The sequence below is a fragment of the Dendropsophus ebraccatus genome, chromosome 5, assembly GCF_027789765.1.
Source record: "Dendropsophus ebraccatus isolate aDenEbr1 chromosome 5, aDenEbr1.pat, whole genome shotgun sequence".
Taxonomy (NCBI): Eukaryota; Metazoa; Chordata; class Amphibia; order Anura; family Hylidae; genus Dendropsophus; species Dendropsophus ebraccatus.
Window position 1 is genome coordinate 58922040 of NC_091458.1, and position 24554 is coordinate 58946593.

At 42.1% G+C, this 24554-nt stretch overlaps 1 protein-coding gene across 2 annotated transcripts in view; it reads left to right on the forward strand.

The window, feature by feature from the left end:
- The window catches only part of DIP2B (disco interacting protein 2 homolog B), a 145503-nt gene that overhangs the window by 67748 nt on the left and 53201 nt on the right, over nt 1-24554 (forward strand). For both annotated transcript variants that reach the window (XM_069970294.1, XM_069970295.1), the window contains exons 3-7: nt 17133-17261; nt 18630-18755; nt 20791-21003; nt 23449-23616; nt 24202-24321. In XM_069970294.1, the coding sequence (XP_069826395.1) occupies nt 17133-17261; nt 18630-18755; nt 20791-21003; nt 23449-23616; nt 24202-24321 (756 nt within the window). The remainder of the gene's footprint in view (nt 1-17132; nt 17262-18629; nt 18756-20790; nt 21004-23448; nt 23617-24201; nt 24322-24554) is intronic.

Genomic DNA, 24554 nt, shown 5'->3' on the forward strand with positions numbered 1-24554 from the left:
ATCCAGGTTCCAGCCGTCATGTTTCATTGGTCAAAACAACACTTCAGTTATTCTTGGGGGGGACCCCTTAATTTTTTTTCTTTATCATTCATGCTTCATCAGACAGGGTTGCATGAATTATAGCAATATAACTTGTTCAGTCCATTGTTGGCCGGCCATCCTCAGTTTACATTGAGGGATATGTGGCCAGCTAACAGTGATTTTTTAGGAAAGGGTGTACAATAGCTACAGGGGATGAGAGGGTTTGTTTGCACCTCAGCCGAGGAGTCTGAGGGGGTCCATATATATAGTCTCTCTTCCTTATAAGAGGAGGCTAGTACTATAAATTTGAGGGGGCCTGTGACTGATTTTTCTTTAGGGCCCATTGGCTTCAAATTGAGCCTCTATTTTTAGGCCTCCGTGATCAGCTGACGGACAGCTGCTTTGCCTTCTGTTGGCTGATTGGTGGCCCTTTTACAAGGGTCAATTTTCAGGAACAAACATCCCAACCAAAAAAAAAACATTTGGCCTGGTTGAAAGGTCCTCAACAAAAAAGGCATAATGGAAGGGGGTGTAATTTGTGCTCTAAGGTTATATCTGTTTGCCTGGTAATAGAAGAAATTACAGGAATGAATTGTTACTGGATTTTGAGTATGAATAGTAGATATCAAAACTCAGTGTAAGGCAAGGTGTGTTTTTGCATCCATTTCACTGTATCCGGTTTCAATTGTTTGATAGGGTACTCTGGGCTAGGGGGCTTTTCTGGCTATGGCCGGGGAGTAGGTGGATGATGCCGACGTCCACTTACCTCCCCGGTTCCAGCGTCGGGTCCTGTATTGCGCTGCTTTAGTTCGCTCTGCCTGGCCGATTCCAGCCCGCTTCCTGGTCTCTGACCTGACTTTTCAAGCCCAGCCAGCTAGTCAGGGGCAGAGGCGGAATCCCGGCCATAGCCAGAAAAGCCCCCTAGCACTGGGTATCCCTTTAATTTTAATGTACAGAAAAAAGTCAACCATGTTTTTATGTATGCTTTTTTTTATTGTAACATAGGTTGGCACTGCGTTTTTACAGTCCATTTAACAGATCAGTTTTTAAATGGTTACATTTAACGTATACAAACGAGGTCAACCACATTTTTTTGTATTTACAGAAATAAAAAGACCTGTTTTTGATTCCTTATTTTTTTTAATAATGGAAGTCAATGAAAAAACTGCATCTGATACGGTTATGTAAAATTGGCAGAATCGCAGTGAGGCCCTACCCTAAGTGAATGGAAAAGGGATCCTGACTGATGGCATATAACTGCATCAGTTTTTACCATCCGTTCCCCCCCCCCCCCAAAGTGGATATGTTAAACGTACAGCAAAAATGCACACTGCCTAGTGTAGAGTAGTCCATTATGCTATTTTATACAGCTAAATTAATGGAAACTGTGTTAGGTAAACATAAATCACAGGCCCGGCCTTACAATTTACTACTGGAATGGCCTGGCAATAACTGCAGCAAACACTGAACGCTACAGGCCCTATTGACTGTGCAGTTGCCAAAACTGTTGGCACTTTAGGGGCACGTAGCGTTATAAATATTTACATACAGCAAAATGTTTTATCTTTTAACCCTCATGATGTAACATGCCAACACTGGCATCGGAGCAAGATAGATGTGTAGCTGATCCGTGAGACACAGTGCAGGGGATAGAAGGGCCTTACAACAGGCATCAGGTATGCAATAGGATTGGGTTCCTTCTGCATATACACGGTTTAGAATACGCAATGTAATGTGACAGATTAATAACAACGTATATATGTCAGCCCCCATATGTCTCCATTTTGAAGCTAAAGACTGGTCATTCTTAAAAAGAAGGCTTATTGTCAGACGGGTGTCATAATCCCTGTAGAGAAATATGGGTGGAAACCAAGAACAGAGGCTTACAGTGAGCTCGATAACAAGTATGTCTTTTAGTGATGGGGAAAACCCCGACTAGAAGATTTTTGTATGGACTGCAAAAAGACGCTCTTGCTGGATAAGATGGTCCTGACCTTCACATCAGATCTGCATATGCTCTTCACTGTGGATCCCTATAGTTTACTGGTAATCCTAAAAAAATCTAAACTATTGTAGAAATGCTGCAAATAAAAGGGACATATATTAGGAAAGGCCACAACAGGAGAAATGGGAGGGAGCTGCTGCGTAGCCGCACTCTCATCTCGTCTCTTTAGAGCCATTTTTTACTTTTTTCTGATATTGCAGTTCTCTGTCTTCTTCCTTAGGATTGCATTTCTCTTAGGGTGGTATTACACGGGCCGATGGGGGCCCGATAACAACTGTAAACGAGCGCTGATCTGCTTAAACGGCGCTTGTTTATTGGGCCTATTAGGGTCCATTTACAAAGAAATATTATCTGATAGATTATCTGCCAAACATTTGAAGCCAAAACCAGGAATGGATTTGAAAAGAGGAGAAATCTCAGGCTTTTCTTTATTACCTGATTTCTGTTTATAGTCTGTTCCTGGCTTTGGCTTTAAATCTTTGGCAGATAATCTGTCAGATAATCTTTCTGTGTAAATGGACCCATAATCGTTTAACAAGGGCTCCAAGGACATAGTTACCGATGTCCTTGCAGCCCCTGCTTAAACTGCATACTTTACCTATCCACGCTCCAGGGCTGCTCCAGCGGTCCGCTTCTCCCCTGGTCCCGCGTGCTCCAGCTTGAGCTGACAGGCCGCTCAGCCACTCACAGCGGCCTGTTACCTCAGACAGGCCGCTATGAAGCTAGAGCGCACGGGACCCGGGGAGAAGAAGACTGCAGGAGCAGCCCTGGAGCGTGGATAGGTAAAGTATATTGTCAGTCACCGGCGCGCACCGCTATTACACGTAGCGGTGCGCAGTCGGCGCCCGACAATTATAGATTCTAACCTATATCGTTGTCATCGGCTGATCGTTGTATTTATTACACGGAGCGATAATCGGCTGATCGTTCCGTGTAAAAGTACCCCTTAGTCTATTCACTGACCTATATAGACAGAAGGCCCTATTACCCCAACAGATTATCTGACAGATTTTTGTAATCCAAAACACGGAATGGATTTGAAAAGAGGAGAGATCTCAGTCTTTCCTTTATTATCAGTTCTCTGTTCATAGTCTGTTCCTAAAACCTCTAAAACTTATATCTCAGTGCTGAAGTGCTAGATAGAAGTAGGAGAAATACCACCTGATCAGGGTAAGAAGCCCTATTGTACACTGACTTAAAGGGGTAGTGCGGCGGTAAAGAATTATTGACAGAATAACACACATTACAAAGTTATACAACTTTGTAATGTATGTTATGTCTGTGAATGGCCCCCTTCCCCGTGTCCCACCACCCCCACCCGTGTACCCGGAAGTGTGGTGCGCTATACATACCTGTCACGTGCCGACTCGTCTCCGATCTTCAGTCTGCGATGTCATCTTCGGGCGGCCCGGCCAAATCCCTCCGAGCGTCCTGAGTGCCGGCCGCCCTCTTCAGCGTCATCAGATGCTCAGCCGAGATTGGCTGAGCACAGTTTGGCTCAGCCAATCACGGCTGAGCAGCTGATAACGCGGCGGCGTCATCGGCTGCTCAGCCGCGATTGGCTGAGCACAGTTATGATCAGCCAATCGCGGCTGAGCAGCCGATGACGCCGAAGAGGGTGGCCGGCACTCAGGATGCTCGGAGGGATTCGGCCCTGCCGCCCGAAGACGACATCGCAGACTGAAGATTGGACACGAGTCGGCACGTGACAGGTATGTATAGCGCACCACACTTCCGGGTACACGGGTGGGGGTGGTGGGACACGGGGAAGGGGGCCATTCACAGACATAACATACATTACAAAGTTGTATAACTTTGTAATGTGTGTTATTCTGTCAATAATTCTTTACCGCCGCACTACCCCTTTAAGTGGGCAAAAAAGTATTGACAGGTCCGCTTTAACGTGTCAGTGTCATCATAACAAAACTTTTGGTATGTCAGAGAGACATGTGAAAAGATTAATCAGTCTGGGTCTGAGTGTTCAGGCCCATACTGATCGTGAGAATGAGCAGGGAAAAGACTCGCTGCAACACAGTCCTCTTCGCCTGTGTCACATGATCAGTTGGGCTCCGACTGATAGTCTGTGTAGCCTGACCAATTTCACTGACAGAGTGGAAGGCAGACCGCACTGCATTATGCCTTCTCCCGGCTCGTTCTCCAAATTGGTTTGGGTCTAAACACTCAGACCCGGACTGATTAATATTTTCACATGTCTCTCTGACATGCCAAAAGTTTTTTTTTTTTTTATGATGAAAGTATTGTTTTTTTATTTACTTATACACATCTGTTTAGTGGCACTAGTAAGGGCTGACCCAACCTCTCTGCTGCTACCAGCGTCTGTCAGGAACTGCAGGGCATTTTCCCTGCTCTGCAGCTGCTGAGCAGCCTTTGAAAGTTCCTGACAAAGACAGGTGGCAGCAGAGAGCACCATATCGCACTGGAAAGAAAACACCACTTCCTGCACAACATACAGCAGTTGATACGTACTGGAAGGCTTTTTTTTAAAAGTAATTTACAAATCTGTATAAATTTCTGACAACAGCTAATTTAAAACTTTTTTTTTTCTTCCTCTCAGGAAAATGTGATGTATATGTGTGCTGTGCATGTATATGTATTCTCACTGCCCATGGAGGAGTATAAAGAAGCTGATGAGTGAATCCCTTCCGCTTTGTAGCAGATCGCACTAGGGTTGAGCACTTCCCTCCAGCGCTGCAGATTACTTCTAGCCAGTGATTTGTGTCAGGCCTATTCTTCACCACAGTGTGATTGTCATTGATTGTGGTTGTCTGCTGTGACTGATTCAGTAGGTCACCAAAATGTAGCGTCATCGTGTTACAAAACTGGGTGCATTCTCAGCTATTGCTGATTTGTTGTTTAGAGGAACCCTCTTAGATGACGTCTCCATTCCTTGTCAATCATGTAATACTTGAATTAGGATTTAGAGCCAGGTAGGCGAGAGTTTATTGTACAGTGGTTTCCACGCCAATCTCAGTGAATCTTCACTGTTTGCTTCTATAAGACGGACTGCAGAAAAGCATGCATAGGTAGTAGATGCCGCTTATTGTACTCTTTCCACCAGATACTATATATGTAAACTAGCTTGCCCTTCCTCCCATGCACACTAGGGCTACAGGGAGTGGGTGCATTCTGGGTTAAGGTTCTTTATAAATTCTGAGAAATACTATGTGAAACAATAAAATTGTTATTCTGCCACCTAGTGGTCAACTTGTATATCTGCATCCTGATATAGTAGTAATAAGGCAAGTCTTTGTGTCCATTACAGCACACACCACACCCGCCCTCACAGCTTTTTCTTCTCTGACCCGCTTGTGGAATGAGCCTTTTAGTAAAATACAGTCTTTAATTCTCATCCTCATTATGTCTGATTTCTGAAGAACATGGTTGGGAGATTGTTATATAAAGCACTAACAATTACAGGGTGACACACGCATTTGGGATAATGCAGTTACCTGATTTATATCATATACAGTGGGGAAGCGAGTATTTGATACACTGACGGTTGTGCAAGTTTTCCCACCTACAAGGAATGGAGAGGTCTGTAAATTTTTATCATAGTTGCACGTCACCTGTGAGAGACAGAATCCATTAAAAAAATACATTCTGATTTTTAAGTAATTTTAAATAATTTTATTGTATGAGATGTATTTGGCCTAGTTCTTGACATGTTACACACACTGCAGCAGGGAATATGTCCCACAGCGGTGCTGAATCCCCTACTTGCCAGACATTGCCCTATGGACCCTACTGACTTAGAAAAAAAAGAAACTTTTCTAAGCTCCTGAAAAGCTACAAGCTGAAATGTCTCCTCTCCCTCCTCCCTACTTAAAGGGGTTATCCAGTGCTACAAAAACATGGCCACTTTCTTCCAGAGACATCCCCACTCTTGTCTCCAGCTTGGGCGGGGTTTTGCTGCTTGATTCTATTGAAGTGAATGGAGCTTGAATGCAAACCGCACCTGAACTGGAGACAAGAGTGGGGCTGTCTCTGGAAGAAAGTGGCCATGTTTTTGTAGCACTGGATAACCCCTTTAATTGACACATGGAAGCTGAGTCCCAAGCAGGGTAAGGTATAGGAGGTGTAAAATAGAAACTGGTGTAAACCGCCCACAGCAACCAATCACAGATAAGATGTCAGCTCTGATAAAATGAAAGCTGAGCTGTGATTGGCTGCTGTGAGTTTACACCAGCTTTTGAAAAATCTGGGACCAAGCGCACTAAGGGTACTAATAGACTGGCTGATCTTCTAGATCGGCGCTGGTTTACTGGGCCTATTACACGGCCCGATAATCGTTTAACAAGGGCTGCATGGACATCGTTACCGATGTCCTTGCAGCCCTTGTTTTAACGTTATACATTACCTGTCCAGGTTGCAAGTCTTCTCTTCCTCTGTGCTTCTCCCCGGTTCCGGTGCGCTCCAGCTTCAGAATGGCCTGTCTCAGCTGACAGGCCACTCAGCCAATCACTGGCCGCAGCGGTCTTGGCCAGTGACTGGCTGAGCGGCCTGTCAGCTGAGACAGGCCACTCTGAAGCTGGAGCGCGCAGGATCCGGGGAGAAGTACAGAGGAAGAGGAGCCTTGCAACCTGGACAGGTAATGTATATCGTCAGTCGCCGGCCGCGCATCGCTATTACACGTAGCGGTGCGCGGCCGGCGCCCCACGATTATAGGTCAGAACCTATATCAACGATAAGCCAATGACAACGATCAGAACAGATAATCGGCCAAATCGCGCTGATTATCGTTCCGTGTAATAGTACCCTAAGTCACTAAAAAGTATCTGGCCATGTAGGACTGGAAATTCTGGCCCTTTATCCTCTGTAGGTATAACAACATGGTATATATCGATTATTTCTTGTGACATGTCTTCTTCATATTCTACATGTCGCTCTGCTCCCCTTCCATCATGTGATCAGCTCATTCACACTATGAGATTGTGAACACATAGTAGTGATCCCAGAGCATGCTGATGTCTGAAGGAAATTATCCGTGCCATCTAGATAATACTGTCTAAGGACTGGAACACATGGACGATTAAATCTTGTGGATTAAGGCTGTTGTGGTACGCGTGTTCTGAAATACTGCTGGATAAGTGTAAATGGATGTTTAAGGACACGCAGAGTTCAGGAATGATTTCTCACTGCATTATTATTATTTTTGCTGTAATGAATCCAAAAAATGTAAAAACTCTGCAACTCCTAGTTAGTTTATGCAGCTCCCATGCAGACCTGTACTGTATGCACTTAGTTCATGCTGCTACTGTACAGACTCAAAGGAGTATCTGAAATGTACACTTAAATGTATCCAGGGTGGGGTAAAAAAAATAAAATAAAATAGAAATGTGTACTCACCTGCCCCAATCCATGCAGCGGTGACACCTCAGCAACAGCTTGGCTAAGCATGCTTGGTTCAAAATCAAGACCAGGAATTGCTGCAAAGCAGAACTGTCACCATCAAGACAGAGACTGTAGGGGATTAGGACAAGTAAGTGTTAAGCAAGTATTAATGCAAAAAAATGGATTCCCCAGATTTTTACCAGCACTTGCATACTAGTTTTCTGGCTAATTTTTGCACAAGCCTCATTTTGCTACAAAATAAGCAACTTTTCCTATGTGTTGCACAAAAACTTTTGCATGCCAAGTTCTGGTGTGAGCGGAAGGGGTCCAAAGTTGTGCAGCGGTGCTGAGTTGAATTGAAAATTTCCTTTGATGTCTAGTGTGGCCCTGTTGAAGGCGTATGTTATTGTTATGTAATGGTGGCATTCATTGCAGCTTTACATCAGAGGTCTCTGCCAGGAAGTCCTCCCCCACTAAGAGTGTTATATTTCCCTGTGGGGATTTTATATTTCCCTGCGGGGTCCTGTAAACTGTATTATCGACTAGAAGTTCTATTTGGCTTCCTAGGCCATTATGTCCATGCTCTCCCAATGGTGGTAGGTTATAAATAATGTATTTGTCTTTACCAGTACAGCCTTCCTTGTTTACTATTCACATATAAGTTCAGTGTGGAACCCTCTGTAAAATCCCCAGCAATTCTGCTACATCTGTATAAGAAATAAATGGAATAAAGTACAGGAAATATTTGATAGCCCGGCAAACTATGAAGATTAAAGATAAGGTGATCCATGGCCCGAGCAGGAGGAACAAGTGCCCTGCAGTTTAGTTGGCACCAGCAGTTTTTGGGGCTGCACTGAGCTATTGGCAGACAAAGCATGGATGATAGTGCCCTCCACTCGTTCCTTTTTCTCACTTGCTTTACTGAACTAATTTGATTCCCAGAACAGAAAAGAAGTTCACCTCAGGGTCAGACCGTATGTTGGGTGTAATCCCTTAATACATAAATACTAAGATTTACAATAGGATTATAAAACTAACAATAAATGGTATACCAGTATGCAGAGTGTGGAAACACTGGAAGGAAGTTTATAACGTATTTATACCAGTGCTTGGTGGAAGCTGTGCCAAAATTTATGTAAATCATTGTGTGCACAAGAGGTGAAAAGGTGGGCATGGTATATTGGGGGAGGTTGTTGGCTAAACAAACCAATAAATAACCATGTGTGCCTTTTGCCTTTTGGGGGGCGCATTTCCTCCCAGTGTTGCCGAAAAGTTCTGGAGGGAATCTGATGCCATTGTTGTGAATGGCACTTGTCATTTGTAACACCCTTCCAGTCCAAAGACCACATAGGAAAGCCTCTTGCAGTGTTTATCAATCCTGCTCTGAACTCTGTTACAAAAAGGGTAAAAATGGTGGCTGAAGACAATTTTTTCTTTATAAAAAAGAACTGATCCTAATGAAGTACAAGCCCTGTAAAAAATAATGACCCTGATGCTTCAGATAAACCTGGACCTAGCCTAAAGTATTTGGCATAGTTCACTCCAGTGAAACGCCAGCTATAATAAATCTGCCTGCTGACCTCGGACTTACTGCCATGTACTTTTGCTTTTTTAGAAATGCTAAATTGTGATAATCCAGAAGGGTTACAATAACATTTATTGGAAACAGAGGTGAATTATTTTCTTTTTTTTTTAGTACTTTTTTGATGTTTTTCTGTGATTGTTCTATTATGCACAAATTTATATTGTGAGTCACATTGTGGAAGAGTAACATGGCTTATAGCTGTGTGGCTGTTGCAGGACAAAACCATGACAAACCACGCTGTCTCCCATTGATCTCAATAGGAGAGCGTCAACTGCACAAAAATAAGTGTCACTTCACTTCTGAAGTTCCCATTATAGTCAATGGTGCTTCAGTGTTTATTCCCCTCCCCCTTCCTTTGCCTGTGGCATGATTTAGTGTTGCAGACTGGAGCCAATTGTGTGCATATTACCTAAGCAGTTTTTACTTTTTTACTTCACTGTGTATTGTGCTATTTTTTTTCCAAGGCAGTGATAACAAACACAACAAGTTGGTAAAACAAAATGGTCTGGACTCCATATACAGCTTGTCAGGGGGCTCCGTATGTATAAGATACGGCCATAGGCTATATGTTTTCCAGGACCCCCTAGGGTTGCATCCAACTTCTGCAGCCAATGGTAATCAAATGCTGCACGCTCAGGTTTGGACAGACCCAAGCATGCCCAAGTTGCACTAATCTCTTGTTCTAACATGTTTGTGGGTATGAAGGGGTATTCTCCACTTTTAATATGTTGCTGTCCTGGCACAGAACAATGACAGAAAAGGTTATTCTTACCTATGCACACTCTCTGGTTGTCCTCCTGCATTCTCCTTCCGTCCTGGCTGAATGGTTGTGCTTCCACTTCCAAGACAGATTTGTCTCTGCAGTAACAGCCCACAGAGCCAATCACTGACTGAGAAGGGACAGCACTGAGGCCAGTGATTGGCTGAGCGGGCTGTCACTGCCGAGAGGAGCCCATGTCTGAAGCGGAGGCGGGATCGCTCAGCTGGGACCTGTAGATGATGAAGGACACCAAGGAAACACAGAAAGGTAAAGATGTATGTTCTGCACCAGGGCAGCAACATTAAAAGTTTAATTTCAGCTGAATTATCTTTTATTAATCTATGATATTGCATTGTCAATTGATTCTAATGCCTTTCGGCTACCATAAAGTTAAAGGGGTAGTGCGGCGCTAAAAAATTATTCACAGAATAACACATTACAAAGTTGTATAACTTTGTAATGTGTATGTTATGTCTGTGAATCGCCCCCTTCACCGTGTCCCACCACCCCCGTCCGTGTACCCGGAAGTGTGTGGTGCATTATACATTACCTGATCCGTGTCGAGCCCGTCCGCCATCTTGTGCCAAACGTCATCTTCGTACTGACGGCCGATTCCCTGCCGCCGTCCCCCCTCCGCGGGCAGGGGTGGTGGGACACGGGGAAGGGGGCGATTCACAAACATAACATACATTACAAAGTTGTATAACTTTGTAATGTGTGTTATTCTGTGAATCATTTTTTAGCGCCGCACTACCCCTTTAAATAAATTCAAGGGAGGCCTGGATGCTTTTCTTGAAAAATATAATATTACAAGTTATGGGCACTAGATTATTTGTGATAGGATGCTGATCCAGGAATTATTCTGATTCATTCATTGGAGTTGGGAGGGAATTTTCTCCCTGTGATGGGGCACTTGTCATCTGCCTCATAGGGGTTTTTCCCTTCCTCTGGGTCAGCACAGTAGGGTTTTTCTAGGTTGAATCTGATGGACTCTTGTCTTTTTTCATTATAGGAAGGACAAGATGTGTTAAACAAACAAGTAACAAAAACGTTATTGCTTTTCTCCAGACTTGCATCTAATTATTACATTTAGTCAAATACTTGGGATCTTCCCTTTAAGAATATGTCCTCTCTTACCTGTCCATTTGCATTTGGTTGCTGCAGTATTGCAGTGTTGTGTTTTTAACCAGTCAAGAAGAAATGTGACAGGATTGCTTGTAAGTGGAAGGGGTTCTTCCTCCATAGTGACTAATCTCGGAGCCTGCAGCTGTGCAGCCTGAGAATTATTTGGGGCTCCATACACTGGTAACAAAGCTCTGATGCAGTGTGTATTTAGTGCTAGAATTTATTGCATAGCTCATAGCGTTATGATTGAATTCATGAGACTTGTTATAATAAGAACCATATTGCACAGCAGGTATTTCTAACCATGTGCTGCTAGCGGAATAAACACATAAATTTCCATGTCACTTGTGGAGTTTTGGCCAAAGCATATAATAGCTGTGAGAAGTCTTACAGAGTCCCAGCAGAATGCTTCCAGTCAGCTTGTAGCAGCTTTGTGCAGAAAGCCATGTAATGAACCCCATACTTCACAGCGACTTACAGCGAGACGTATTGGCTATTTCATCCCCTGCACGCCGTCCTGTCCGCTCGCCATCCACAGGTCTCTGTAATGAAGTGATGTAACCTTCTTAGGGTTCCCGCTTGGTACATCTGGAGTTAGTCTTCTGCGGCACAATGATCTAATTGTAAGCCTCGTGGGGCAGCTTCTGATCAGTTAGCATGTCATCACCCTCACTGATAGAAAGCAGGGCATCTATTTTATAGTTCTTTTTAAATCCTCCGACTTGTGCAATTGATATAAACAGGAGACGTGTGTCTAGGGAGCCGCCTGCGGTGCTCACATTCTTACCAGATTGCGTAACTGTGCCTGTCATATTCTTCTGGTTTTGCAAGTACTTAAAGGATTGCAATGTGTTTGTGCTTCAGGTTGATGAATATGCTGTCGTGGTGATGGTTATTTAAGGGTAAGTTCACACACATAAGATTTACAGTGGATTATTTACACACCAAATCTGCAGGGACATCTGGGCGACAGCTCTGCTGACAATGGGGTGCATGTTGCTGCAGGTCTAACTCCGTGGAAGCTGCGGAAAAGTCCAAATAATCTTCCAGATTATCCACAGCACAATCCACTTGCAGATTTCACTACAGGTGTTTTATTCCCTTGAAGTCCATGGGAAAAATCTGCAATAAGTCAGCCCACAATCCATGGCAAAGGGGTGGTATTACACTGGACAATTTTTCTGTGATAAACAAACCATTTTTTGGTGATCTCAAACGACCACTATGACGAACAATCTTAAATCGTTCACCCTATCACACGGGAGAATGAACGAAACTTACGGTCGTTCTTGCGCTCATCCTTTCCTGGCTGATACACCAGGGAACGTCCAAACGACGTGTTATTACACTGAACGATGTTCGAACGATGTGTGAACGATCAATGATGAAAATAGGTCCAGATTCTATCAAAGGAACAACAATTTCTCGTTGGTTGTTTAATCGTTGCCTGCTATTACACAAAATGATTATCGCTTAAATCCGAGCAATCTAACGATTTTTTTTGAACGATGATCGCCCCATGTAATACATCACAAAGCTTCATGACGGTAATATATCTATATGTCTGGGGAAATTCCTTGACTGTGGGTAAGTTTTTATAAAATCTCCTCCACTTGCTTTTGCAGGTAAAGTTCATGTCTCTTCTTCTGCCCCACATTATGCTATATGTTGCAAACCTGTTGAAAAGGGATGGCATAGCCAGATGTGTTGCCATGACTTGAATGGGCATGTAATGACATTGGGGAGAATTTATCAATGGCTTTTGTATAGGTTGTAGTGTAAAATTGTATAGGTTGGGCAAAAATTGCACTGCGCGGGCATCCTTTCAAGACCTATAGCCTGACGTGGGGCAGAAGACAGGATTTCTGCCACTTGTGGACTTAGCCTGATGGTATAGACACATGGCAGAATTGCCCAGCTTTCCCACACTGAATCTGCAGTTACAAATCTAGACTAAATCATGCTGATGATGTGGACTGAGTTAAAAAGCGCTGACGAGTGACAACGACAGCGAACATGGAGTAACCCTGCTTCAGAAGGTTGTTACTACTCCCCCCAGAGGCACAGCTCCCAAGCTATCTCCAACCACTGTCACCCCTAAAGGAAATTCCTCAAAGGATTTTTTTATCTTCCCGTAACTTTATTAGATGGGCTGGAACATGTTCTTTTCTAGCTTTTTATTCTTTTCCTTGGTTCTGCTAGTTCTGCAGTGTTTTTTGCATTGTGACATAGTTTTTTGTAGCAAGTTCTGATTGTGTCACTTAAAAAAAAAAAAAAAAAAGTTAATGGTGACAAAAAAAAACATTGAATGGTGGTATGTCATAAAGTGATTTAATGCTCAGATCTGCCTCTTATAGTGACAAAAAACTTTTTTGAATATATTTGTGCTGTTCCTGTTATTCCTCCTTTTGAGTATGTGCACACTACAGAATACGCACAGAGATTTCAAGCGGATTCTGCCGCACGGCCTCCTACAGAAGTTCCGCCTGTACCATACACTCTATATTCGCCGGCGAATTCCTCTGTCCGTCCAAAGAATTGACATGTCAATTCTTTAGGCGGAAGGCTTGTAGTCTCAGCGTGTATTCAGTAGTGTGCACCCGGTGTTATCCTTAGGGTGTGCTTCTACACAGTGTCATACTGTCTGATCATGGATGACCATGCCAGACATATTAACAAAGTAACTTCCATTTGTCATTTATTCATACATTTCCAGGAGGATTAGCAGAGGACCAGTACAACACCGGGTACTAAGAATGAATAATCCAGAATAGTTGTTTTATGATGAATGCAAGTATTGGTCAGCAGCAGCTGTATATAGTTATACAATGATGGAATACACAGATTCTGCATTGATGGCAACATAAAATTCCACTGTGTGAACCCAGCCTTAGGGTATGTGCACATGGCATATTTTTTGCATTTAAAAAACCCTGTGAGATATGCAGCAGAAATTTGGAGGGTCAGCTCGGATGGGGTTTATCTACTTATTCCTGTGTATTTAAAATACATACAAATGTGTGTGTGTGTGTATATGTGTGTGTGTATGTATATATATGTATATATATATATATATATATATATATATATTTATTATATACTGTGTGTGTGTATATATGTTTGCAGCATTAAGATCTTCATTAATCCATCATCTGACTAAAAAACAGCAGGAACACGTAGTAAATTTATCTTGATGTGTAGTGATGTCAAATGAGGAGAGACGGCACATCGCCAGATGACTGTATAGCTGAGGTTACTTATCTTGTGGAGGATGGAGCTCGTCTTCTATGTTGATCAACACAGCTTTGCGGAAGGAAGTTCATACGCCGTGTAAGGTTTCATTTAAGAACTTCCTCAAACAAGCTTCTTATGTGACTTCTCAGGGAGGAACGGGCATAGAAGGATGATCCGAGAGGTGAAACAAAAGGGAGACAAAGGTCAGTCTCTGATACCACAACCTGATCGCATCATATCCAGTTCTATTAAGATTTACTTAACAGTCCAGGTTTTGCAGCCTTTTGTTGCCAGAAATGACTTCATTTGGGAGGAAGCAGGTAACAATGAGACATAGATTTCTTTTCAATCTTTTTAGTAGTAGTTAGTGGGCTATAGAAAAGTCAGTTGTAAGACATACAAGGGTCTCCATATCTGTGGCCCACTTTCATGAATATTTTAACTAATCTATAAGAAATTATTGGCTAATAAAATATTCAGTGATCCAAACATGCAGTATCCTGAGAGACATGTTCACATGCATCCAAAACATAATATGTGAATACGGCCTAAATATGCAGCAACAAATCCCCATGCTTTGGTGTGGATTGCAGTGGGGAAATGGTGCAGATTTTCCCCCTGCATAAAATCCCCTGTATTTCTGTTCTGTGTGAATATATGCTGATGCCTAGTCATTGTCTTACTACTTCCAGGGTAGACGGCACATGAAATGCTTCTCTCCATAATGGCTACACAGGGACTTTGGGCACAGCATGGATTTGCTCAGTCAAAGATCACGCCGTTTCCTTCCGTGAGTGGATGAATTTCTGGTCGCAGTCACTGGGTTACAACACAACCTCCTTCACTTACATTAGCTGAGATGTGGCACAATTCAGGGGGACAACACAGTGATCTATGGCAGGGGTTGCGGTATACGGCCACAATGTGACTTGAAGGCCATAATGTCACATTGCAACATCACACATCAAAATTATCAGTATTGTTGCTTTTGTACCATAATATGACAGTCACCCAAAATCTATATATATATATTTTTTTGTTTGCCGGGGCTAAGGTTGGCCCAATTCATTGGGATTTAGCTGGATGTGTGTCAGGAACCTGATAGGAATTTGCTGCTTTTTGCAGTATTTAGATTTCTATAGAAGTTCTCATTGCTTGCTTTCTTTAGGGTGCATTCACACCTACTGAACACAGCATCAAATCTGCTGCAGATCTGCTGCAGATCCGCAGCAGATTTGATGCTGTGTTCAGTTATTTAAATGAAATCTGCTGCAGAAAATCAGCTGCAGATCCTGTAGGTGTGAACGCACCATTAAAAAACAAAATCTGTATCCTGTAGTAATCTGTCTGGCTCCTAAAGCCTTCGGTAATGTGTCCACCCCTGTAACAGAGGGATTCTCAGTACTGTACAAAGCTTTGTTGGAAGTCGTTACTGTTTGTCTGGGATATTCTTAGTGATGATGATGGGGATCAGGACTATATGTGGGCTGTCTATCTCTAGTAGATGCCATTTTCCCCCTTGCTACCACCCTGCAAACTCCATCTACTTGTCTGCTTTCCCTATGCTCAGCTGTAGTGTGGATGAAGACTATCCTTTGCGCTGCCTCCTATATACTATATATATATATATATATATATATATATATATATATATATATATATATATATATATATATACACACACATACACATACACATACACACACACACACACACACACACACTAAAATCATGATCCTGCAATCCTACCTCATTGTAGCAAACCTTCAGAAGTTCCCAGGCCAGCACTGAACAGTCTAACGTGAATCCAGCGTTTTCTGTGGCCACAAAGTCTGCAAACTGCACAGGCTGTTTGTTTTCTCTTGCTACCCACTGTTTGTAGGAAAGCAGCCATGAAGCCCTTTTTCCAATTATAACATATTACAGACTTTCTTATATTCACTTTTACTATTGATTTCTGCAAAGTTGTATGAAATGATAGTTACACATTGGTGGTTATATGTCTCTAGCCAGGATGAGGCCAGAGAAGTTGTGCATGACTTAATAGAGAGACACAAGTCGTGGATCTGCATTGTCTTGGCTGTATCTAAGTGGGGTTTGGGCTTGAGTGGCTTTTGCTCCAAAAAACATGCGACTTATCACCGTCGAAAGTAATACATTTTTATATTAATAATACATTTTTGGGTAATACAAGCAGTTGTGCAAAAATTAGCAACATATATGTATACGAACGACTTATGGTGTGAGTAGTAAATTCTCCTTAGTTTCTATGGAGTTCTGCCCCAGGTATAGAGTAGCACCTGCCCTGGGATTCTTTTCTTTGCATGCCACGAAGAAATAAAGTAAAACTTTATATACAGTATGCTATTATTAGTATTATCACGTTAGTGTACAGATTTGTTACAGGTAAGAGCGACAGTATGGCTTTGTAATATCTGTGCACTCACCAATCCCATACAGCTAGGTAACTAGAGATGTGGAGCTATTTCCAGGCCTCATCTATTATTAATGGGAGCCTTGGGCTCTGTAATAACGTACATTAATTATAATGCCTGTCTCATGTGTGCTGTGGAAGAACACGTATGATAGATGTGAGCTCAGGATCCTGAGATGTATTTAGATATGCTGCTTGTTTAACCTGTAGTATTGTAGTTTTTATTTTACCATATACAGTTGCACATTGGACACTTGATATGCCCATGGGAACAGCCGCCCTGACCTGTTTATTATGACTGTAAATATAGAAGTTAAATGGTCAGATACATATCTTGAAAACTTGCCCATATGGTCTATCTTGGCCATGGTTGGCCAGATTATAAAAGTAAATGAGATAAAAGAGATGCTGAGAACGAGGGGTTCCAGCAGATGCAGTCACTGTGACACTGTGCCAGTTCTAAAAAAAATATTTTAAAATAAATATTTTATTTTATTTTGCAAGAATCTTGACACCCTGTTTTTAATTTTGTTTTAATTTTTTTTTTGTAGTACATTGACTTGTTAGAGTTTTGCCCAAGTAAAAAAAAAGTAATATGATATTTTCATCATTACAGCTGTCGATCCAGCACTGCAGAAAGACCATCGAAACCAAACAAGTGGATCACCCGCCGGTCCTGCACAGTCCTCCTCCAGATACCATAGAGCCAGATCTGGAGGTGCTAGAGATGAACGATATCGCTCAGGTAAGATTTCCCTGTGTACAGAGCATTATGGGGGCAGGAGCCTTTTACGTATATGATATTGATTTGAACAATTCTTAAAGGGGTATTTCTCTCAAACATATAACTTTTCATATGTTGATGCTCATGGTAACATACTTGTTATTATCTATTTAGTCTCCTTCCTAAGTTCTGAGCTGCTGCTTCCTGCTGAAGACAGAAAAAAATGATGTAAACAGCTCCCTGGTAGGCTTTATCTACAACTTCAGGGAGGATTGACAGTCACAGCTTTCTGCCTGTCAGCGCACATGCCGGGATGACTGACAGCCAGAGAGTCCACTAACTGCCTGTCAATCATCCCCACACTGCACGCTGACAGGCAAAGAGCCATGACTAGTCACAGGTGGCTTCCCACCCAGATGATTAGTTTCCGCCCCTCTCCCGTCCTCGTGTGAGGAATAAAACTTCTTTTTTCCTGTTGTAAAGCTATGCTGTGCAGCAGTGTACCATATCACCACAATCTTGCTGGTTGGTTCCCTTTAATCTGAGGTCAAGTTGCTGATGAACTCACTGTGATTAACCCCCCTGGCATTACAAAGTTGCAGATAGGGACTTGTTTAATACAGCTGTCTCGGAAGGGAGGGGGAAGAGGGGGAGACAGAGAGAAAAGCCCACACATTTTTTTTCTGTTTTCAGCAGAATGCAGCAACTCAGAACTGGGGGAAAGAGACTGAATAGATAATAAGAATGGAATAAATTGTTAGTCTCACCATGAGCAGCAATATATGAAAAGTTATGTTTACCCCTTTAACCTAAAGGCCCTTTTACCTGGACAGGTGATGTGTGGCCAACAATGCTCTGATCCCCAAGGATGGCAGTCATGGCCCTGCCTCATTCACTGAGCACTTATTGATGGTGCTAGCACCAGTTTCCCCTTTTCTAATTTTATTCCCTTTATAGAGAAAGTTTTAATGCAGTTATAAGATTATGATATGTTTCTGTCTTTTTATGTGATTGTGATTTTTACTTTTTGAAGGCTTTCTGTTCATATAATATTTATTGCTGGTTTTATGATTCTACCAGGATGTAACAGTGTCTGCTCTCCCGGCAGAAGTTCTCAGAACACATCCTTCTCTCTAGTTTCATAATTTAGCATTAGATCCATTAACTTTTTTTCCTACTACTTTCGTTTAATTTTACAAAAAACATAAAACTTGAATTTCCACTTCAGGGTAAGCTGCGAGGTTCGGTGTACATACATATGTGTGCAGTTGTTTTACTATCTGTCGTGAAATATTGATGAACACTCAAATCATTCTTTACTACTTTTGCACGTAAAATGAAATACACAATGGACATCATACATATACTGACAGACACCTTACCTTCTAGATATCCATACAGAAGCGGTCCAGGCTGCCTTGGCAAAGCATAAAGAGCAGAAGATGGCTCTGCCCATGCCAACCAAAAGGAGGTCAACATTTGTGCAGTCTCCTGCAGATGGGTGCACTCCTCCAGGTATTCTATTTCTCATTCAGTTCACTGTGAGTTTCAATATGCTCAATATAAGGCAATGGGAATCCTCTGGAGTACCTCTGAAAGAAGTGTTTAGTCATTGGTGATAGAGTTTTCCTGAGGATACATCACTGCTTACTGACTGGCATAAACAGCCACACTCTTATAGGAGCTGAGAGGATTGAGGGCAATCTTAGGGAGCCTTTACACAGAGAGATTTATCTGACAGATTTTTTAAGCCAAAGCCAGGAACAGACTATAAACAGGGAACAGGTCATAAAGGAAAGACTGAGATTTCCCCTCTATTGAAATCCATTACTGGCGTTGGCTTTAAAAATCTGTCAGATAAATCTATGTAACGGCACCCTTAGATGTAGTGCTGATACGGCTTTATTACATGGGGCGATTATCTGCTGATTAACTGCTGAACATGTTAAAAAATCGGCCACTGGACGTGTATAACTGCGTATGATGGTTGAGCGGCCTGTCACTGCAGAGACTAGTTCAGTGTCAGTGGGGACCAGGCAGGAGGGCATCGGAGGAGCCCACAAAGGTAACTATACATCTGTATTTTCTATATACAGCAGGGGCTGCACGGATATTGCTAGCGATGTCTGTGCAGCCCCACATGCACGATTATCGAGGCATGTATATTCTTGGTAAGAGAACTCTGACCCAGCTCTTACAGTTTCTGGTTGGGCTGTTTAATACAGCCCCTAGTGTGTGGCTGTCATACATGTTAATCATGGCAGCGTAATTATTTTTTTTTGTAGAAATCAATAATACAGTTGATTAAGAAACTTTGTAATTGGGCTTATTAGCCGAAAAATGCATGTTTATCATGAAAAAGCAGTTTGAAGCTCTCCCCCCTGTCTTCATGGTTCTCTATGGAGAGGGGTGGGGTGTAGGGAGATGAGGCACTAAAACAGGACATCAAAGAGTTAATTTACAGCTACATCACTGGGCTATCTCCTCTGAAGTCAGCACTGTCCAGTCTTACCTCTGAATACGGCTTTCACACAGGTCCTGCTGTGTAATGCTTTGTTCTCTGCTCTCTGCTGGCGACTAGTCTCCCCCTCCCCCCTCCCCTTTCCATAGGTTACACAGGGCTCGACTGATGTAAACAAGATGTGATTTCCTGATAATGAGCAGTGAGTGAGAGAGCGGAGGGAGGGGGGGACCTGGGAAAAGTCTTTTTGAATGCAGATAATGGCATATTTGCCTAATAAACCCAACTACAAAGTTTCTTAAAATCGCCTGTACTATTGATTTCTGCAAAAAATGAAACGACAGTGACACTTTAAAGTGGCAACACCGGGTAATTAATTTTGGGGGCAGCTGCACGCTTTTACCACCATATCTAAGATTGCCCTTTAGATTGTGTTCACACATTCAGAGTTTTGTTGCACTTCTTTGTTTAGATGATTAGAGCCTAATTGATTATGTGGCCTCTGCAATGTTGTCCCAGGCTTAATCAGATTGTTTATGACAAGAAAAACACCTGCAGTGAAGCCTGGTTATGGCTTTTATATGGCAAAGCATAGACAATTTAGGCAACATTGCAGAGGCCACAAAATCAATTAGGTCAACAAAGAACTGCGACATTCTACTGATAAGAATAATGAAGGGCCTGGAGTACTATAGCTCTTCACTTCAGTAGCGAAAACAATGCAAGAATGACCCATTCTCTATGCAGGTGCATGGACATGGACAACAGTGCATTGGCTGCTAAGTTTGGCTGTCTATGATGGTGCTTATTTAGTTGGACAGCATGTAATGCTACAATTTCCCTGCAGTAACGGAAATCCTTAGTTTTCTCCAACACTAATATAATATGTATGGCCAGCTTCAGGAGAAGGACATTCTGCAGCAGTAAGCCACATACATCACTACCATGCTTAGTGCAGTTTTAGTCTATGGTCATACACTGTGAAATAAAAGCAAAATAGATTTAAAATACAGCTGTCTTTTTACCTAATAATGTGCTATGTTAAAGTCAGTTCACCTATTAACAAATAGTTCATCTTTTACACTGCAGACACTTCATCAGCCTCTGAGGATGAAGGGTCCCTAAGACGCCAGGCCGCCCTTTCTGCCGTACTCAATCAAAGTTTACAGAATACAGATTCGTGGATAAACAAGTCTATTCAGGGCTCCTCTACGTCATCTTCAGCGTCTTCTACCTTGTCACACGGAGATGTTAAGAGCACCAGTGGTTCCTTAGCCGATGTTCTTTCCAACACTCACATAGGTAAAATAACTAAGATTATTCATGTTTATATTGCTGCTTCATAATGCATCTCCTGGGAAACACTCATCATATATTTGTGAAATGTGGTGTCATAGCTACGCTTCAGCACTTTGGGAGATAATTCTGGTAGAGTCTAATAATCATATAATATGTCCACTTTCTTCAGCTCCCAAATAAATATTACTTCTGAATGAGTTAACATGTTAGGGTAGAGGTTATTAGAAGTATTACTGACAGTACATTTTCTAAAGTTTTTAAATTTTTTTTTTTTTTTAGTTATTCATTGTGTAACCAAAAGGTCTGTGATTCCCAGTGTAATTTAGTTTCAGTCTTGCAGTTTCATAAACTGCACCCTGTGATTTAATATGAACCTTTATTGTTTACTGCATAGAAGTATCTGTTCTGGTTATGTGATGGGATGCAGGAGCAGCTCTGATAACTGTACAGTAACAAACCCTACTCCTTGTCCATCACGTGAGCTGTACAGATACTTACCCACGCTGTACTCCCAATGAGTACAATCAAACAAAGGTTTCATTAAAGAAGAAGTCTGGCGAAATACTTTTATTTAAGTATTGGGGGATGATGGCAGAGGGACACTGAGGGACACAAGGCACTGGAGGGACACTGAGCATCCCCCTGCCATCATCCTCTCCAGCAGCCACAGCCTGCACAGCTCTGGGAGTCGGGTCATGACATCACCATGTTATCCAGGAAGTGAAGCCTTGATGCAGTAGTAAGTGCAGGGAAAAAGCACTTTATAAGCATTTACCGTAATAAGTCTATATTGGTGCTTTGTATAACTTTTGGGGAGAAATACAATACTTTAATAAACATTTCCGCCTGACTTTTCGTTTAAAAAAAAAATAAATATATATATATATATATATATATATATATATATATATATATATATATATATATATATATATATATATGCGAGGTATATCGGATGCAGCACTCAATGAGGAAAGTAGATGGTGGGTGCTGGTGGTGTTCGCAAGTGAACCACTTGTGATGGCTGTATACTGTAGGTAAATCACCGCGGCACTCTGAATGGAAAATCAAACAGGTGAGTTTATTGCTCCCACAAATGCAATGTTTCGCTCATACAGTCAAGCAGGCAAATACATGTGTTCAGTGCAAACTTATATGTGACAAGGTAGCACTTCTATTGGTTAATTGCAATCATATGACGTCAAATACAAAACACGGCAAACAGCAAAAAACGTGAATCTAAAATCTAAATCTCTACATGTGAAATAACATCACTGAATAAGTGATCAAAGTCATCAGAGGACCTTGGTTGGGGTATTTTATATCATATAAGTGACACTAATCAATGTGTAACAAAAAGTCCGTGAAAAAAAGTGTATCAGTCCAAATTCATAAATATATAATTTTTTTAATGATTCTTCATAACCAATGCTGTTTTGGTAATAGGAGCCTATTGTGCATGGTACAATGCCAGTGGCAATAAACACACAGCAGAGCAGTAAACAAGTTAAGTTGATGGTATCTTAAAGAGGTTGTCCCAAGAATAAGGTCCCGTTCACACTACAAAATCGGCGCTGAGATTCTGGACGGAACTCCTCCTTCTGCGCAAACTCCTGCCTTCCATCAGTTACAATGGGAGAGCGTGCACACCTCTCCACTCAAAGAATTGACGCGTGCGCTATCCTATTGTAACTAATAGAAGGCAGGAGTCGGCGCCGTGGAGTTCCGCCCGGAGTCTCAGCACCGATTCCGTAGTGTAAACAGGGCCTAAAAGTTTTCTCCTATCCATAGTGTAGGGCACAACTAGCTGACTAGTGGCGAAACTACCAATGGGGACCCCCGCTGATGGTGAGAACAGAGGTCATTTGTCCCCTAGGTGTGTAGAGCAGCAGCAACTCGATTATTGCTCGATTCATACTTATCAAACTTCTGAACACTGCCAAGTACTGAGCTGGGCTATGTTTGGAAGTCCCATACTGGATTAATAGACTGCTGTCTGAGCATCCTGCTGCTGGTCTACTCACTTGGGGGAGAGATGGCATCCATTCTTGTGATCAGTGGGTGTCCCAGAACCTGGGCCTCCCAGAATCATCTTCATACCCCACTGTGGTGGATAGGGGATAATATGTGCACATTCTCAGTATAGGGAATTGGTTATAGGTGAGAGGATTGAAAGAGAGAGAGAAAAGGGGCAAGGAGGGACTAGGACTGTAAAGAGGAATTTCTCATAGGTGCACAATAATTACATTTCCACTGTAAGGACGAGGCCAGGTTGGGGTTTTATCCATAAACTGTACTTTATAAAGGTCAGTTTGCATGAACCAAGTCATAACCAACTATATTTGCCTGGTTACACATTAATAAAGTGTGAGCAGACGATCTGGACTGTTTAAATATGTTTTGCCCTCTATTTTTATACCAATGTGCTCTGTCATTACTTCTATACAGAAAGTCTATCGGCTCCTCCTGACGTCACAAGCACCACAACCACATCCTCCTCCTCCTCCTCATCCCTGTCCTCTGTACGCCCAGCAAATATTGACCTGCCACCCTCAGGTCTGGTAAAGGGGGTGCACAAAGCAGCCAGAAGGTCCAGCCTGATGGACACTGCAGATGGTGAGAGCTCTCATTTGCAATCATTTCTTTTTGGCTAGCAAAATTATATTTGTCCTTTAAGGCGTGAAAAAAAATCTGTTAATATTTTTATTTAACAGCCTGAATAAACTATTCAGTAAGTTTACAACTACAGTGTATCGAGAGCAGATTCCCCCTGATTTTCAGTTTCACCATATGTTATATTTGCTTCCTATTTGCTTTGAGAGCAGACCACCTACATAGAAGACCACTTTTCAGTACTATTTGAGGAGCTTGTCTCACTTTAATTTGCATTACGTATCATGTTCTGATTGAAGTTTTAGTCTACGCTCAGCCAGAAAAAAAATAGAGATTTGTATAAAGTATTCCATTCTGCTTAACCACAGTGCTATAGCCACATATTGTACAATGTTCCACTGGCAAATTCAGCAAATTTACAAGTCTGTAGTAGGCTCTAGAAATATCTGTCAGGGTAAGGTGAAGGGGTCATAGTGTTAAAACATCTGGACTGCCACTGTTTAGCATAGTGTGTATAGGCCGGCAGCTCATAGTGAAATGTCATGAAGTTTTGCTGTTTCTGATATTTAACATATTATGCAATTTTAGGTGTTGCAGTCAACAGCCGAGTATCCACAAAGATCCAACAGCTACTGAATACACTGAAGCGACCAAAAAGACCACCATTAAAAGAATTCTTTGTGGATGATTTTGAAGAGATTGTGGAAGGTATATTATCGTTTATCCATCATAAGGGTTGTCATAAAAGTTTTATGGACTATTAGTCACAGTCTTCATTATTATTGTGTAATAATGTCATAAAATAAAAAAGATTCTATACTCACTTTTAATCCCCAGAGGACCCAGCACTGCTTCTTCCCGCTGCCTCCTTACATGGCTGCAGCAATGATGTTCCCATATACCAACATTATTGCTGCAGTCACTGGCCTCTGTTGTCTTAT